We start from the raw sequence: 14,597 nt of genomic DNA, 5'->3' as shown, positions 1-14,597 counted from the left end.
TAAGTCAATAAAGCAAAAGTAGATGTTTTTCTGGAACTCTCTTGCTTCTTTGATGATCCAGCAGATGTTAGCAATTTGATCTCTGGTTCCTCTGCCTTTTCTAAATCGAGCTTGAACATCTGGAAGTTCACAGTTCATGTATTGCTGAAGCCTGGCTTGGAGAATTTTGAGCATTACTTTGCTAGCGTGTGAGATGAGTGCAATGTGTGGTAGTTTGAGCTTTCTCTGGCATTACCTTTCTCTGGGATTGGAACGAAAACTGACCTTTTCCAGCACTGTGGCCACTGCTGAGTTTTCCAAATTTGCTGACATATTGAGTGCAGCACTTTCACAGCATCATCTTTCAGGATTTGAAATAGCTCAACTGGAATTCCATTACCTCCACTAGCTTTGTTTGTAGTGATGCTTCCTAAGGCCCACTTGACTTCACATTCCAGGATGTCTGGCGCTAGGTGAATGATCACACCATCGTGATTATCTGGGTTGTGAAGATCTTTTTTGTACAGTTCTTCTGTGTATTTTTCCCATCTCTTCTTAATATTTTCTTCTGTCAGGTCCATACCATTTCTGTCCTTTATTGAGCCCATCTTTGCATGAAATGTTCCCTTGGTATCTCTAATTTTCTTGAAGAGATCTTTAGTGTTTCCCATTCTATTGTTTTCCTCTATTTCTTTGCATTAATCACTGAGGAAGGCTTTCTTATCTCTCCTTGCTATTCTTTGGAACTCTGTATTCAAATGGGAATATCTTTCCTTTTCTCCTTTGCTTTTCCCTTATCTTCTTTTCACAGCTATTTGTAAGGCATCCTCAGACAGCCATTTTGCTTTTTTGCATTTCTTTTCCATGGGAATGGTCTTGATCCCTGTCTCCTGTACAATGTCACAAACCTCCATCCATAGTTCATCAGGCACTCTGTCTATCAGATCTAGGGTCTTAAATCTATTTCTCACTTCCACTGTATAGTCATAAGGGATTTGATTTAGGTCATACTTGAATGGTCTTGTGGTTTTCCCTACTTTCTTCAATTTAAGTCTGAATTTGGCAGTAAGGACTTCATGATCTGAGCCACCATCAGCTCATGGTCTTTTTTGCTGACCGTATAGAGCTTCTCCATCTTTGGCTGCAAAGATATAATCAATCTGTTTTTGGTGTCGACCATCTGGTGATGTCCATCTGTAGAGTCTTCTCTTGTGTTATTGGAAGAAGGTGTTTGCTATGACCAGTGTGTTCTCTTGGCAGAACTCTATTAGCCTTTGCCCTGCTTCATTCTATACTCCAAGGCCAAATTTGCCTGTTACTCCAGGTATCTCTTGACTTCCTACTTTTGCATTCCAGTCCCCTATAATGAAAAGGACATCTTTTTTGGGTGTTAGTTCTGAAAGGTCTGGTAGGTCTTCATAGAACCATTCAACTTCAGTTTCTTCAGCATTACTGGCCAGGGCATAGACTCAGATTACCGTGATATTGAATGGTTTGTCTTAGAAACGAACAGAGATCATGCTGTTGTTTTTGAGATTTCATCCAAGTACTTCATTTCAGACTCTTTTGTTGGCCATGATGGCTACTCCATTTCTTCAAATGGATTCTTGCCCACAGTAGTAGATATAATGGTCATCTGTGTTAAATTCACCCATTCCAGTCCATCTTAGTTCACTGATTCCTGGAATGTTGATGTTCACTCTTGCCATCTCCTGTTTGACCACTTCCAATTTGCCTTGATGCATGGACCTAACCTTCCAGGTTCCTATGCAATATTGCTCTTTATAGCATTGGATCTTGCTTCTATCACCTGTCACATCCACAACTGGGTGTTGTTTTTGCTTTGGCTCCATCCCTTCATTCTTTCTGGAGTAATTTCTCCACTGATATCCAGTAGCATATTGGGCACCTACTGACCTGGGGAGTTCATATTTCAGTGTCTTATCGTTTTGCCTTTTCATACTGTTCATGGGGTTCTCAAGGCAAGAATACTGAAGCGTTTTGCCATTTCCTTCTCCAGTGGGCCACATTCTGTAAGACCTCTCCACCATGACATGTCTGTCTTGGGTGGCTCCACACAGCATGGCTTAGTTTCATTGAGTTAGACAAGGATGTGACCAAGGTGTATATATTTTTGCAAGACCTCCAAGTGATTATAATGCACCCCATGGGCTGAAAATGACATGTTGTAAGGAAACCATTGAACATAAAGTGTCTATGTGATGGTACATTTCTCAAAATTACAAATGGGTGTAACTTTTTCCTAGTAAGAATAGTATCGTCTAAGCTTTAAACATCATTGTGACAAAGCCTAGAAGGTAGACAGAATTCACCCATTGCAATATGAACATGATGTAAAGTATTAAAATGTAGGCAGGAGACCGAATTCTGGAATTAAGTCAGCTTCCCTACTGTCCACTGACGTTGGACATTCAATCTCCCTGAGCCTCAGTTTCCTCATCTGCAAATAAGGATAAAAATGATTCTCACCTAGGTATTTTTTAAGCTGTGCAGAACTAACAGCCTAATGTATTTCAGAGTACTTTGTGAAATGCAAGTAGCCCTAAGTCTACCATTTTGTTTTAAATGAGAATTCCCTTTTGTTGTGGTTTAGTTGTATTGTCGTTATTATTTTTCAACAATGCAAGGGATTGGGTGGGAGGCACAATTAGCATTTTGTGGAATCACTCTCAAATCAAAGCAAGTTAACTTTCTGGCTACCAGTAGCACCTTCCCCAGTAACTGAGACAATCACATGTCCATAAAGCCCCTCATTGGGCAGAGGAACTACTATGTAGTTGAGAACTCCTGCCAAGGACAAGAGTGTAGAAACGGCAGGGGAGAGCGAGTCTGCTCTACTTTTGAGCTATCCTAAATAACAGACTTCTAAATAAGAGTTCTTTTACAGAGGACTGGGCTGCTAAAAATAAAGTGTAGAAACTTTATTATCAGGTTTATTTAGAGATTATTGTAAAGTTTTAAAACTTTTATTATAATGATCATCCAACTAAAATTATGTCATCAAAAGCCATGTCTTTCATTTTATAAAAGGATCCGTGTCTTGTTGTGTTGCCAAATCAACCATACCAGCTCCGTAAGTGCAGCCTGTCTTCAGGACCCTTCCCCATGGTGTCCATATGTGCAGGCATTGCTAGGCCAATAAAAAACTGTTTATAGTCTTCAAAATCAGCAGAACTCATACTCCATGAATAAAACTTCAAGAGCACAGACACCACCCATGCAACCCCTGCAGTGCTCATACACTTGTAAAAGGTAGAAATAATAACCTTGCAAAATTTTCACTGTGGATCCAAGATTCAAGTTGGTATTATTGTTTTATAACTTTTGCTGATTCTTCAAATCTGACTCTTCCTTAGTCAAATTCACAGTTGTTTCTAACTAGAATTGACAGTAGACAGTAGAATGCAGTACTGCCAGTTAGAAGACCTGGGTTTAAGTCCTTAAAATGGCAAATTCCAAAAGAGTAATCATAACTTGCTTTGTCTATCTAACTCACTATTTGTGAAGAGCAAATATGATAAGAATATTAATAGGTTACATGTATTAAAATGTTAATTCTTTATTATATATTAGGGACTATGCTGAGTGTTTCATATAAAACACCTTCTTCAATCATCCTAACATCTCTAGGGATAAATATTATTCTCATTCCCAGGACTTCTCTAGTGGTCCAGTGATTAAGACTCCAGCCTTCCAGAGCATGGTTTTGATCCCTGGTGAGGGTACTCAGGGACTTCCCAGGTAGCACTGGTGGTAAAGAACCAGGCTACCAATGGAGGAGATGTAAGAGATGTGGGTTCAATCCCTGGGTTGGGAGGATCCCCTGGAGGAGGGTATGGCAACCCACTTCAGTATTCTTGCCTGGAGAATCCCATGGACAGAGGAGACTAGCGGGCTAGAGTGCATAGGGTCGCACAGAGTCAGACACGACTGAAGCAACTTAGCATGCACACATGAGGGTACTAAGATCCTACATATCACAAGGTGTGGCCAAAAAAATTTTTTAAGTAATTATTTTAAAAAATTATTATCATTCTCATTTGGCAGATGAGGAAATAACAGAGGCACAGAGAGATTTTAAATGACTGGTCCAAGATCACTCAGCTTGGAAGTGACAAGCAGAACTGACACCGAGATATATCTGAAAAACCAAAAACACTAATTTGAAAAGATACATGTACCCCAGTGTTCATAGCAGCATTATTTACAATTTGCCAAGGTACAGAAGCAGCCTGTTTCCATCAATAGATGAATGGATAAAGAAGATGTGGGATATATGTATATCTATATGTATACAATAGAATACTATTCAGCCATAAAAATAATGACATTTCACTATTTGCAGCAACATGGATGGACTTGGAGGACATTATTCTAAGTGAAATAAGTCAGACAGAGAAGGACAAATACTGTATCACTTACAGGTGGAGTCTTAAAAATATAACCAACTAGTGAATATAACAAAACAAGAAGTAGACTCACAGATATAGAGAAAAAGCCAGTGGTTACTAGTGGAAGGGCAATGGCAGGAGATTAAGAAGTGCAAACTGTTAGGTATAAAATAAGGTACAAGGATATATTGTACAACACGGAGAATATAGCCAATACTTTATAGTAACTATAAATGGAGTATAACCTTTTAAAACTGTGAATCACTATGTTGTGCACCTGTAACTTATATAATATTGTACAGCAACTGCACTTCAACTTTAAAAAGAAAGAATTCACACTCAGGTCTATCTGCCTTCTTGGCCTCAGCTCCTAAGCACTGTGATACCATCTGCCTAACTGACATAAAATGAATTGTAAACTCTAAAGTGCTATGGAGATTTTAATATTGATTTTATGTTTTTAATCTGTAACTGTTTACCTGAAGCACCCAAACCTCACTCACCCATCATGGTGACATTTTTTTACTGACTGCTTATTTGTGAGCAGCACAAGGATCTTTTGATATCTACGAATATTCCCATAAGACATAATCATAGCTTCTGGTTTTGTTTCAGATTAATGGTCAAGCCTTAAATGTTCTCTTTTCTGTCTTTGGCAAGGTGTCGGCCCAGGGTATTCAGTCCACACCTCTGAACTTGGCAGTGAACTGGCGATGTGAACCAGCAAGCACCGACCTGCGCATAGATTACAAGTACAATACAGATGCAATGACAACAGCTGTGGCCCTCAACAACGTGCAGTTCTTGGTCCCCGTGGATGGAGGGGTAACCAAGCTCCAGGCGGTGCTCCCACCAGCAGTCTGGTAAGGAGCCACTAGCCCCCTTCCTCTTCACTAAAGGGCTCCTTCTGGCAAAGTCTTGACAGACATTTTAACATTTGTGTTTCTTATAGGAAGAGATCACAGTAGGGCTGGGTGTCAAGGTTCAGGGCAGAAAATAGAAACTGCTGTAGCTATTTCAAGCAGAAAATGATTTAACACAGGGTTTTTATTCATACACAAAAAGAAGAACAAGGTTTAGTCTGGATCTCCAAGAATATTTCCCAGAACACTGCAGAACTGACCTACCAGGGGAGTTGCTACCTCTGCTGCAACCAGGAAGGAGAGAAACTAGAAGGCTGTCAGTGGAGCCATTGAATTCGAGAATCCACCACACTCATGAGAATCCAAGGATAAGAAAGCTCCTACTGGCACTGCCTAAACTGCTTCTCAACAACTACAAAACCAAGACGGACTGGAGCACTGTTTAAGAAGATTCCCCACATCATCTCAGGCTGCTGACTAGCAGAAAACAGCCCAAAAAGCATCAAGAAAATGGCCCCTGCCCCCCTTCTTTCCTCCAAATCTTAATTAGTGCATGTAATTGGTGGAGCTTAGTCTGCATCTAGGACCCTACTTACAAGGGGGTCTGAGTTTCATTTTGCAGTCTCTGTATTATTAGAAGGTACAGTAGAGAAGGTATGGGAACAGAAACAGAACAGACACAGAGTATCAATATTGGCTCTAAATAGAGCCTATTCTCCTAAGGAAAAATATTACAGTGATTCCATATGATTGCTAGAAGCAAAAAGCAGGACATTAAAAAAAAAAGAATGTCAACCATATAACAGCTTCAATTTAAATTACCTGAATTAACTGATCAACTAACACTTCCCTTCTATTTTTTCAGTAGATGTGTTAAATTTTTTTAACTGCACTGCCCTCTAAATGTTTATCTCTCTAACAGTGTTGTGACAGTAAAGAAAGAGAAAGCAGAAGACTTGTGGATAGATGGATGGATGAATGAAAGATGGATAGATGGAAGGATGGATAGATGGAAGGAGGGAGGGAAAGAGGAAGGATGATGGATGGATAGATAGATAATGCTTAAATTATAGCTAAAATTTTTAAGATCATTTTTATTAATTAATATTTAGGAAAAATATGACATTCATTTAACAAAAACCCTTACATATGCAGAAGTCTTTTACCTATTTTAATTTTAGGAATGCTGACCAACAAAGAATATTGTGGAAGATTCCTGATATTTCTCAGAAGTCAGAAAATGGAGGTAATGCAATCACAGGCTTATTTTATTTAATATGTAAAGTTGGAATAACTGTCAGATATTAGAAAACTATTAATCAAAATACCCTTAGCACTAAAAGTAATCAAAGTATTTCAGTTAATTTTGTTATGTATTATTATTTTTACCAATAAGAGAAAATAGTTCTTCAATGAAACCTCTGTTACCTCTTTTCCACCGAACACCCCACATCAAACAGACCATACATGAAGCAGAGACCTTCTAATGGAACATGTTTTCATTCTGTATCAGATCTCACACTCTGATAGTTTAGATATTTTTCACTTCCCTTGGATATTCGTCATAAGCTGGAAATACATTGCCTTCCAAGTATCATGCTTCCAAATTTTGAAGTACCATTTGTCTGAATTAACATTTTTATTGGTGTATTTTAAAAGTCAAGAATAATATTTCATGATAAATATTATTCATCACTGTTTTGTTCCTGAAATATACATATACTATGTTCTAGTAAGATTGATTTTGCACTTTAACCTTAATACAATTTCCAAAATTATATCCAGAATGTTGCTTTGACTGTTTTCTTTTAAACTGTTATCAATAATACTCTTTTTGTAGGGGTAGGTTCTTTATTGGCAAGATTTCAGTTATCTGAAGGCCCAAGCAAACCTTCTCCATTGGTTGTGCAGTTTACAAGTGAAGGAAGTACTCTTTCTGGCTGTGACATTGAACTTGTTGGAGCAGGGTACAGATTTTCACTCATCAAGAAAAGGTTTGCCGCAGGTAAGTGGGTATCTTGTGTGCTCATTTACAAACAACAATATTGCCTTAGCTATTCTTCCTTAAGAAGGAATATGTTATGATTTTCTGATCATCTTCCTCCTCTTCTTCTCCACTCCCAACCTCCATTTCCCATCACAATCAGAAAGCAAACCAATTGTTGAATGAAGTAAAAATAGGACAATAAACTGGGCAAATCAGAAATTAGGACGGCCCTGCCTACTTATCATGGCTCTGGCTAGTTCTTACATGGGACTGACCTGTCATCCCCATTATATATGTGTGTACACTGAGGTTAATGCTATAAATTCTACTTTGTTACATTGACAAACAAGATAAATGTCATTTTGTTACACTGACAAGCAAGATAAATGCTGTTTTGTCTCTTACCTGAAAATGCTTTTTCTTCAGCAGATCTTCATAGATTTTAGACTCAGGCTTAGCTGAGATCTAAGAGTATCCATCTTTCATTTTAATAACAACTCAAAAAAGTCTAGGCCAAAGATCAGAACCAGTTACCTTGAGCTGAAACGTGGTCATGAGACCCCTTTGGGGGCACACATGAGAGTTTATTGGTAAGGATTCCCCAATATTAAGGTGATTTGTTTGTCAAGGATTTGCTGGGATACATCCAGGTTTTTATGGTTGCAGTATTGATATAATTGTTAATTAGCCCCCTTACACTCTCAAAAATGGCCCACATTAAAAAATAATTATATGATTACTCCTACTATAAGAAGTCAGATTCTCACATCCAGGAACAAATCTTCCAACCTATTCTGGGCAAAACCCAAACCTCTGCAAAGTGTTCATATATGGAAATGTGAAAAGGTAACACGCTGGTCTAGAAAACTGAAAACTTTAAACACTTTGTGTGTTTTATGTTAGTATTGTACCCCTTGAGTATGTAATATTTAGCTTCTAGAAGTAAGGCAGGAAGAATAAAATGTTACCCACATAATAACCACATTATGGAACTATCAGATAACCTGTTGATATGTTGTTTTATTTTGCAGGAAAATACTTGGCAGATAACTAATAAAATCTTATGCAAGGATTTGGAGATTCATATAATGGAGAACTGTTGTATGAGAAACAGGTTTTAATTTTGGTTTGATGAAAACAAACCAAAAATCTGCACTTGGGATATATCTGCTGGAAATGTCAATGACTTTCAGCAATGATTTCCCTCACATGATACCATGATGACCAGTCCTACAGTATTTACTTCTAGGTGTAATATTGTTAATGGTTTTAAAATGTAATTATTGTATTTGTAAATTGTACTCATTCCAGTAAGGCGGTTAGATACTTGAGTTTTAGCATTTTACCGTTCCTGAAATGGATGTAATTTAAACTGTGGTATGTAAATTTAATAGTAGTACTGTTGAATGGCACAATGCTTACAGAGGTAGATTGCATTTTGTCAATATATAAAATTTAAATATAATATTGTTAGCTGTCATAAAGGGGGTGCCACGCACAAAGAAAATTAAGCAGAATCAGAAAAAAAACTTCCTTTCCTTCAGTCCTTAGTATGTTTTACTCTAGTGCTAAATAAAAATTCTATCTTCAAATGTTTAGTGGATTAAATTCAGAAACTATTTCAGAAAACAAAAAAAAATTCTAAAGTTACAGCATATTCAAAGAAAAGCATTAATTGCCACTTTTTAAAAAGCTTTTTTTTCAAACTGCAAATTTCATAAAAATGCAAACTGTGTAAACAGGGCCTCTTATTTTTATAACTTGTGTAAAAAGGGAAAGCAATTCATATTTAAAGTTTAAGTATATGAAATTATAAACAAGAGTAAAGAAGATGTTGAAATCTTAAATACTCCCCTCCCTTCCACAGATTAGCAGATATGGGGACTACTGAATAATCAGACTAAAACCAAAATTGTGGTTTTAAAATTTCAAGAATTTCCATGGTTGAACTGGTTAACAACTTTTGCACAATATCTCTAGACAGAGACCCTCCCATCCAGTACGGAGAATTATACCAAGCATCTTCCTCATTACCCACAGGAATCAAAACATTGACTCTAAAAAACCCAGAAAAAAATATTTCAGTCCCCTATTGAAATCCAGAAGTAGAATTTTAATCATCATTTGTATCATATGGGAAGGAAAAAATAAGCTTTATAAATGAAATTCTAGCCACATTATTGTGCAATAAATTTCCTTTTGGATTAAGATTCATTTTATGTAACTATAAATCTTTGCCGTTCTTAGGGAATCAAAAAGAGAGTTATCAAAAATGTATGTTATGATTTCATTGTTGCAAGGTATAATAAAAACTGTAGTTATTCAGTCTGGCCTCAACATGGGAATTCGGGATGGAGAAGTTCTTCTTCAGGAGTCCCAACTGTAAAACCTTCCTCCATTACAATCTGAAAACATGAATCTTCCTTGAAGTTATAGAACCTGTTTTAAACATACACTCATTCCTGTTCTAGGTTATACTATTAAATGACTATAATTATTAAGTTGTTATATTTATCATTAGTTGTTAAATTTTATTTACATCATTCATATTTGAAAAAGAACTTTAGCCCCTTAAAATTTTAGAATCAAATTAAATTTTGTAAGCTTACTTTTAAAATGAAATTGTGACTGGCAATTGTTTATAGTGGAATTTTTTAAATTAATATTTGTACTCAATCAGTGCTTGCTACCAAGAGACTGTTCAAAATGATCTGTTTTACCTAAGAAAAATTCTTGCTGTGCAAACAAATTCTCGATTGGCTCCCCAAGCAGTCTGATGTTGAAGTTTTTTGAACAAGTAACTAATATGGTCACTTTAAAGATATTCAATTTTATTTTGAAATAAAAATAGAAAATGAAAACTTTTAAATCCCATAAAACATGGGGAAATTCCAAACACTGGAACCGAGGGAGAGTAAGTAGCAGAAAACTGAGAATTATCCAGCATATGAATATAAAAATATGTTTTTAAGATATTAATCCATGAGAAAACATGTTAAATATTAACACAAAGCATATTCAAAATATGTAAATATTATTCGTTCTCATGTCTTGCTCATTATATTTTATTTTATACCATTCTAGAGGGAATTAGTAATTAAACACAAGGTTTTCCTTTTCATAGAATACTTGTTTATATTATAAAATGTAATTTAAAACAGATTACATTAATCTCTAACATTATTCAAATGTCTCTAGATACCAAATTTGAAACTAGGAAGATATCCTATGATTCCATAATTGGTCTTTATGAAACAGAATAAAAGTCAATGATTTCAAAATTATTAATTAATTTTGAAATATTATTATTATTATTGAATAACAAGAACCTCAGTAGAGAATATATCCCTTCTTCTTTTGGAAAATAGGTCAAATAACAACACAATAAATTCATATCAGGGATTTAGATTTTGGTAGGTTTTTTCTAACCTTGTAGTTTATAATCTCCTGTTATTCTTGTATCCATAGTACTGTACAATAAGAATTAGTGTTAGGAAAAATGATCCTAGACAGTGAAATTATAAAAGAAACATTAGGTCAGGTTCATTATCAATTCCTAAAACAAAACATGCTAGTACATGTTCAGATTTTTAATACCAAGCATTAAAAGAAAAAGATTTCTCATTAGCCAGGACACCATTTCCTGAGTGTTATGATTAAAAAGATTCTGCTCTAACAAGATAGAAAATATGAATGCTTTATTTTGCAACATGGAAAATGTGTTTTTTTAAATAAATTTCATATTTTTCACATTATTTTTAAAAATAAATTTCTGTTAAGCATTAGTCTGAATTTTATCATAATTAGAACATATAGTTCCAAACGATTTAATTTTAAATTGTTTTTAAAGCTCTATTCTTCTCTATACTTACAGACAACATGAAAATTCACTGTATAGTATTTGGAAATGCATTTCACCTGTAAAGAAAGAATGTCTACATTTCAAATGGTTTCAAGTGAATACAGAGGAACCATCCCCTCCAGAAAGTCAGATTACAATTGTTTTACTTTTGTTTTTATGAATTTTTACTCAGTCTCAATCTGCAAAGTGTTTGAGGCCACAATTACTTGTATTTCCATTTCCAAACATTCATTTCAAAGAAGCCTGGTAACTATATCAGCTCTACCACTAACTCTGCTATATGACCTTAGAAAATCACAGCCCCTTTTAATTTCTCAGCTTTAGAATGAGGCATTGGGATTGCCAGTGGTTTACAAGCTTTTCTTAACAGTCACTTTTTTCTACTAAAATTGCACATGAATTCCTATTAGCAAAATAACTAAAAGCAATGAAGGAGTTCTTCCAGCAGTTTAAATCTGGCTCTCCAGAGCACTGTTTAAATACCATAATAACACAACTATGATCTATAAATCTCCCACCTCAGACGTTCGTTCCATGGTTCTACTTGACTAAGAGAGATCCACCTTTGGGGGCTTTACAATCACAGTACTTGATATACAATAAAAATTGATATTCTCTTGAGTGCCATATACCGCTTACCGTGGATGTTAGCTTACTTAATCTTTATGTCAACTCCTAAAAGGTACATACTCTGTTTAATTAGTATTTTACAAATGGTAACATTGAGTCTTAGATTAATAATTTGCCCAAAGTGACATAGCAGCTGGAAGTAACCCAGTTATCTTGACAACAATGGGAGCAATTGACCTGTTTTACTTATTCATTCTGGGAAATGAACTCTTCTGTTTCATTTTACTATACATATTACATTTGAATACCCAGGTAAAGGGTGTTATGAAAAATTAATACCAAAATAAGGATAATTCCCAAAGCGAAATTGTTAGGAAAGAATATGTTTCTCAAAGCATGATATGTGAACCACTTGTTTTATCATTTATTTAACAAGGGCAATGGTTTTGGCTTAGGTATCACTATAACCCTAGAGCCTAGAAGATAGTGGGCATCAATAAATTTATACTGAATAAATAAATCTGTAGGGGTGGAATTTAAGAATATGTACTTTGACAAGCACCCATAATTTGAGAATCACTGCCCTAGTAGATCTCTTAAATACTTCTTAGTCTGACATTGTATCAGATTTTAGACATTCAATTATTACTTGAATACCATTTTTCTAGGGAGCAGGTTTTTTTGGTTTTTTTTTCCATTCAGTCCATTTAGCTTCCTCCAATCTTGAAAGAAAACAAAAAAGTAGAGAGATTTGTTTAGGAAAACACCCGCTTTTTTTTAGAGTTCTTTTATGCTGTCTCAAAGTGGCCTAACATGCATTCTCTCATTTTAATTTTTCTGTCCTTTTGTCTATGCTGTCAAAGACTAAAAGAAGAAGTAGGGAGGGTGCAAGCTGTCATGAAACCCAGATAAAATGTCTCCCTTCCTGCCAGGGACACAGACATCTAACTTGTGAGTCAACACTATTTATTTTGTAGGCCTTTGAACAATGCTTTATCAGTATGGACTAGTGTAATTCTAACAGAGCTGCACCAATCATTTTTGGTTTTGCATTTTTTTCCTCAAAATTATCACAGTCTGTCAATTAAAGTTGAATGATACGGTGAAATGTACTAAGGAGATGAGTTTATGGTTTGTTGGGGTTTTTTTCTTTCTTTCTCTTTTCCAAAAGATGATGCATTTGAGCAAAATCTCATTCAATCTAAATGTATTCTTTTTGCTACATAGTTTTCTGATCAGGATTTTTTAAAAATGGAAGCATAATTTTTTTATGATATCAAAACTAGGATTATCTCTAAATACTGCTTTAAAAGTTAATGTAAAGTCAACATGATATTTCCTTAAAATAAGTCAAATTAAATTGTTGATGTGAATTAAAAAAATCAGTCTTTGTTACACTGATTAAAGAGACTGTTCTGGTGAACCACCCCACTCCTTTAATGTGTGCGCTTTTCTCTTGAGGCTTTCTTTTGTTTTCCCACTCCTTTCTTTTTTTTTTTTTTCTTTTGGCAAACAGTAGTTAAATGCCATTTGCTCATTGGTGAATCAAGCATGACTACCATTATATTACTTTTTGTCCATTGAATGCATGGAGGAAAAATGAGATAGGAATGCAATGTTTAAGTCCCCAAATATAAAAACAAACAACAAAACCCACTAGCATTTTTATTTCTTTGATATTCTGTCATCTGCTATAGGTGAGAACTGCATTTTAAATATGTAATTGAATACTAAACATCCTTTTTGAAAGAATGTCAAATTTTAGGGTCTATTGACTAACATTGGTCAGACCTCTTACAGTTGCTCATGTTTAATATCTGATTTTTATCCAAAGTGAGTATTCCTGGGAGAGAATGTCACCTCCCTGTTTGTTGACATTCACCACAGGGATAACAATGTATTCTCTAAGTTCAACTTCTAAAGTTATTTTTCCTTTGATTTACAGTATTTCTAATTATCTCCTTCTATCTCTAAGGTATTACATTGACCATTCTAAGTACATCTTTAACCTTATAACAAAAGATGTTTCAGAGAAAAGCAAACTTTATGTGTCCCTTAACTGGTAAAAATAATAATAATAATAAGGAAAGGGTCATTTTACTTCATTCACCATATTCTGGTATTTCCTAAATCATGTTCAACACTGCTGCTTCTGGCAAGTGTTCATTGTGGTCTGAGAATAAATGATCCTAGACCATAGACCTCACTCTTAGACATTGTTAATTAATGTTAGTGCTTTAATGAAGCTTAAGAAAGTTTTGAATCGAGAAAACACTTTTTTCTAAACACATCTTGAAGAAACTTTAGAAAAGTTTTGTTTTACATATCTTTCAGCAACTTCAAATAATATAACCAGGAATGCTTTGAAAAAGATGCTTCTGGTTTTTTATTTTAACCCTAAGGAAAATTTATGCCACTTTAAATGAATTAGTATCTACTATAAAGTTCATTAATATATCTTAGTGAATTTTATCAACTAAAATATTCAAAACAGTAAAATTGTTTCACCATTTAATTTTTTTAAGTATTATTTTTAAGACCTGCACCTATGGATATCACATCATTCTGCAATCTGTTGAAGATGGTCCAGATTCTTTACAGAGTGTAATGAATACTTGTGAACAATCCTTGGTAATACTTTATCTAAACGCTTTAAGAAATTGAATCATGATGAATTGATGCTCACAGCATTTTTGCATAATCTTGTTAGAAATTATATAAAAAACATTTCGGTTAAGCCCAAGAAAAATGTGCTATTTAGTATAGATTTTGCAAGACTCCTACACTCTGTTACAAGCAGAGCATTACATAGTACTTTTTGCTTTGCTTTATTTTGCAAATCAATTGTTTTCATGAACAAAGTTTCTTTAAAAATTCCTGGGTAAACTGTCTGTTATCAGAGAGAAAAGAGTAAAGCTGAATCA

General features: G+C 34.9%; 2 protein-coding genes across 22 annotated transcripts in view; both read left to right on the top strand.

Moving 5' to 3' along the window:
* The window catches only part of SGIP1 (SH3GL interacting endocytic adaptor 1), a 233,782-nt gene extending 225,457 nt beyond the window's left edge, over positions 1-8,325 (top strand). For 20 of the 21 annotated variants that reach the window (XM_081490832.1, XM_081490827.1, XM_081490816.1 and 17 more), the window contains 4 exons: positions 5,052-5,254; positions 6,436-6,500; positions 7,095-7,259; positions 8,273-8,325. In XM_081490832.1, coding sequence (XP_081346958.1) covers positions 5,052-5,254; positions 6,436-6,500; positions 7,095-7,259; positions 8,273-8,295 — 456 coding nt within the window. In that variant the 3' untranslated portion in view covers positions 8,296-8,325. The remainder of the gene's footprint in view (positions 1-5,051; positions 5,255-6,435; positions 6,501-7,094; positions 7,260-8,272) is intronic. The other variant, XM_081490819.1, reaches the window with a different exon arrangement.
* A 4,211-nt stretch (positions 8,326-12,536) lies between these two features.
* DYNLT5 (dynein light chain Tctex-type family member 5) overlaps positions 12,537-14,597 on the top strand; it is a 31,690-nt gene continuing 29,629 nt past the window's right edge. The window contains exon 1 of the mRNA XM_081490815.1: positions 12,537-12,624. The gene's annotated coding sequence lies outside the window, so the exon portion shown is untranslated. The remainder of the gene's footprint in view (positions 12,625-14,597) is intronic.

The sequence above is a fragment of the Giraffa tippelskirchi genome, chromosome 5 (genome assembly GCF_054371585.1).
Source record: "Giraffa tippelskirchi isolate mGirTip1 chromosome 5, T2T-mGirTip1v1.2.pri, whole genome shotgun sequence".
Classification (NCBI taxonomy): Eukaryota; Metazoa; Chordata; class Mammalia; order Artiodactyla; family Giraffidae; genus Giraffa; species Giraffa tippelskirchi.
Note: the sequence above shows the minus strand (reverse complement) of the source record. Positions and strands in the feature narration are given on the sequence as shown.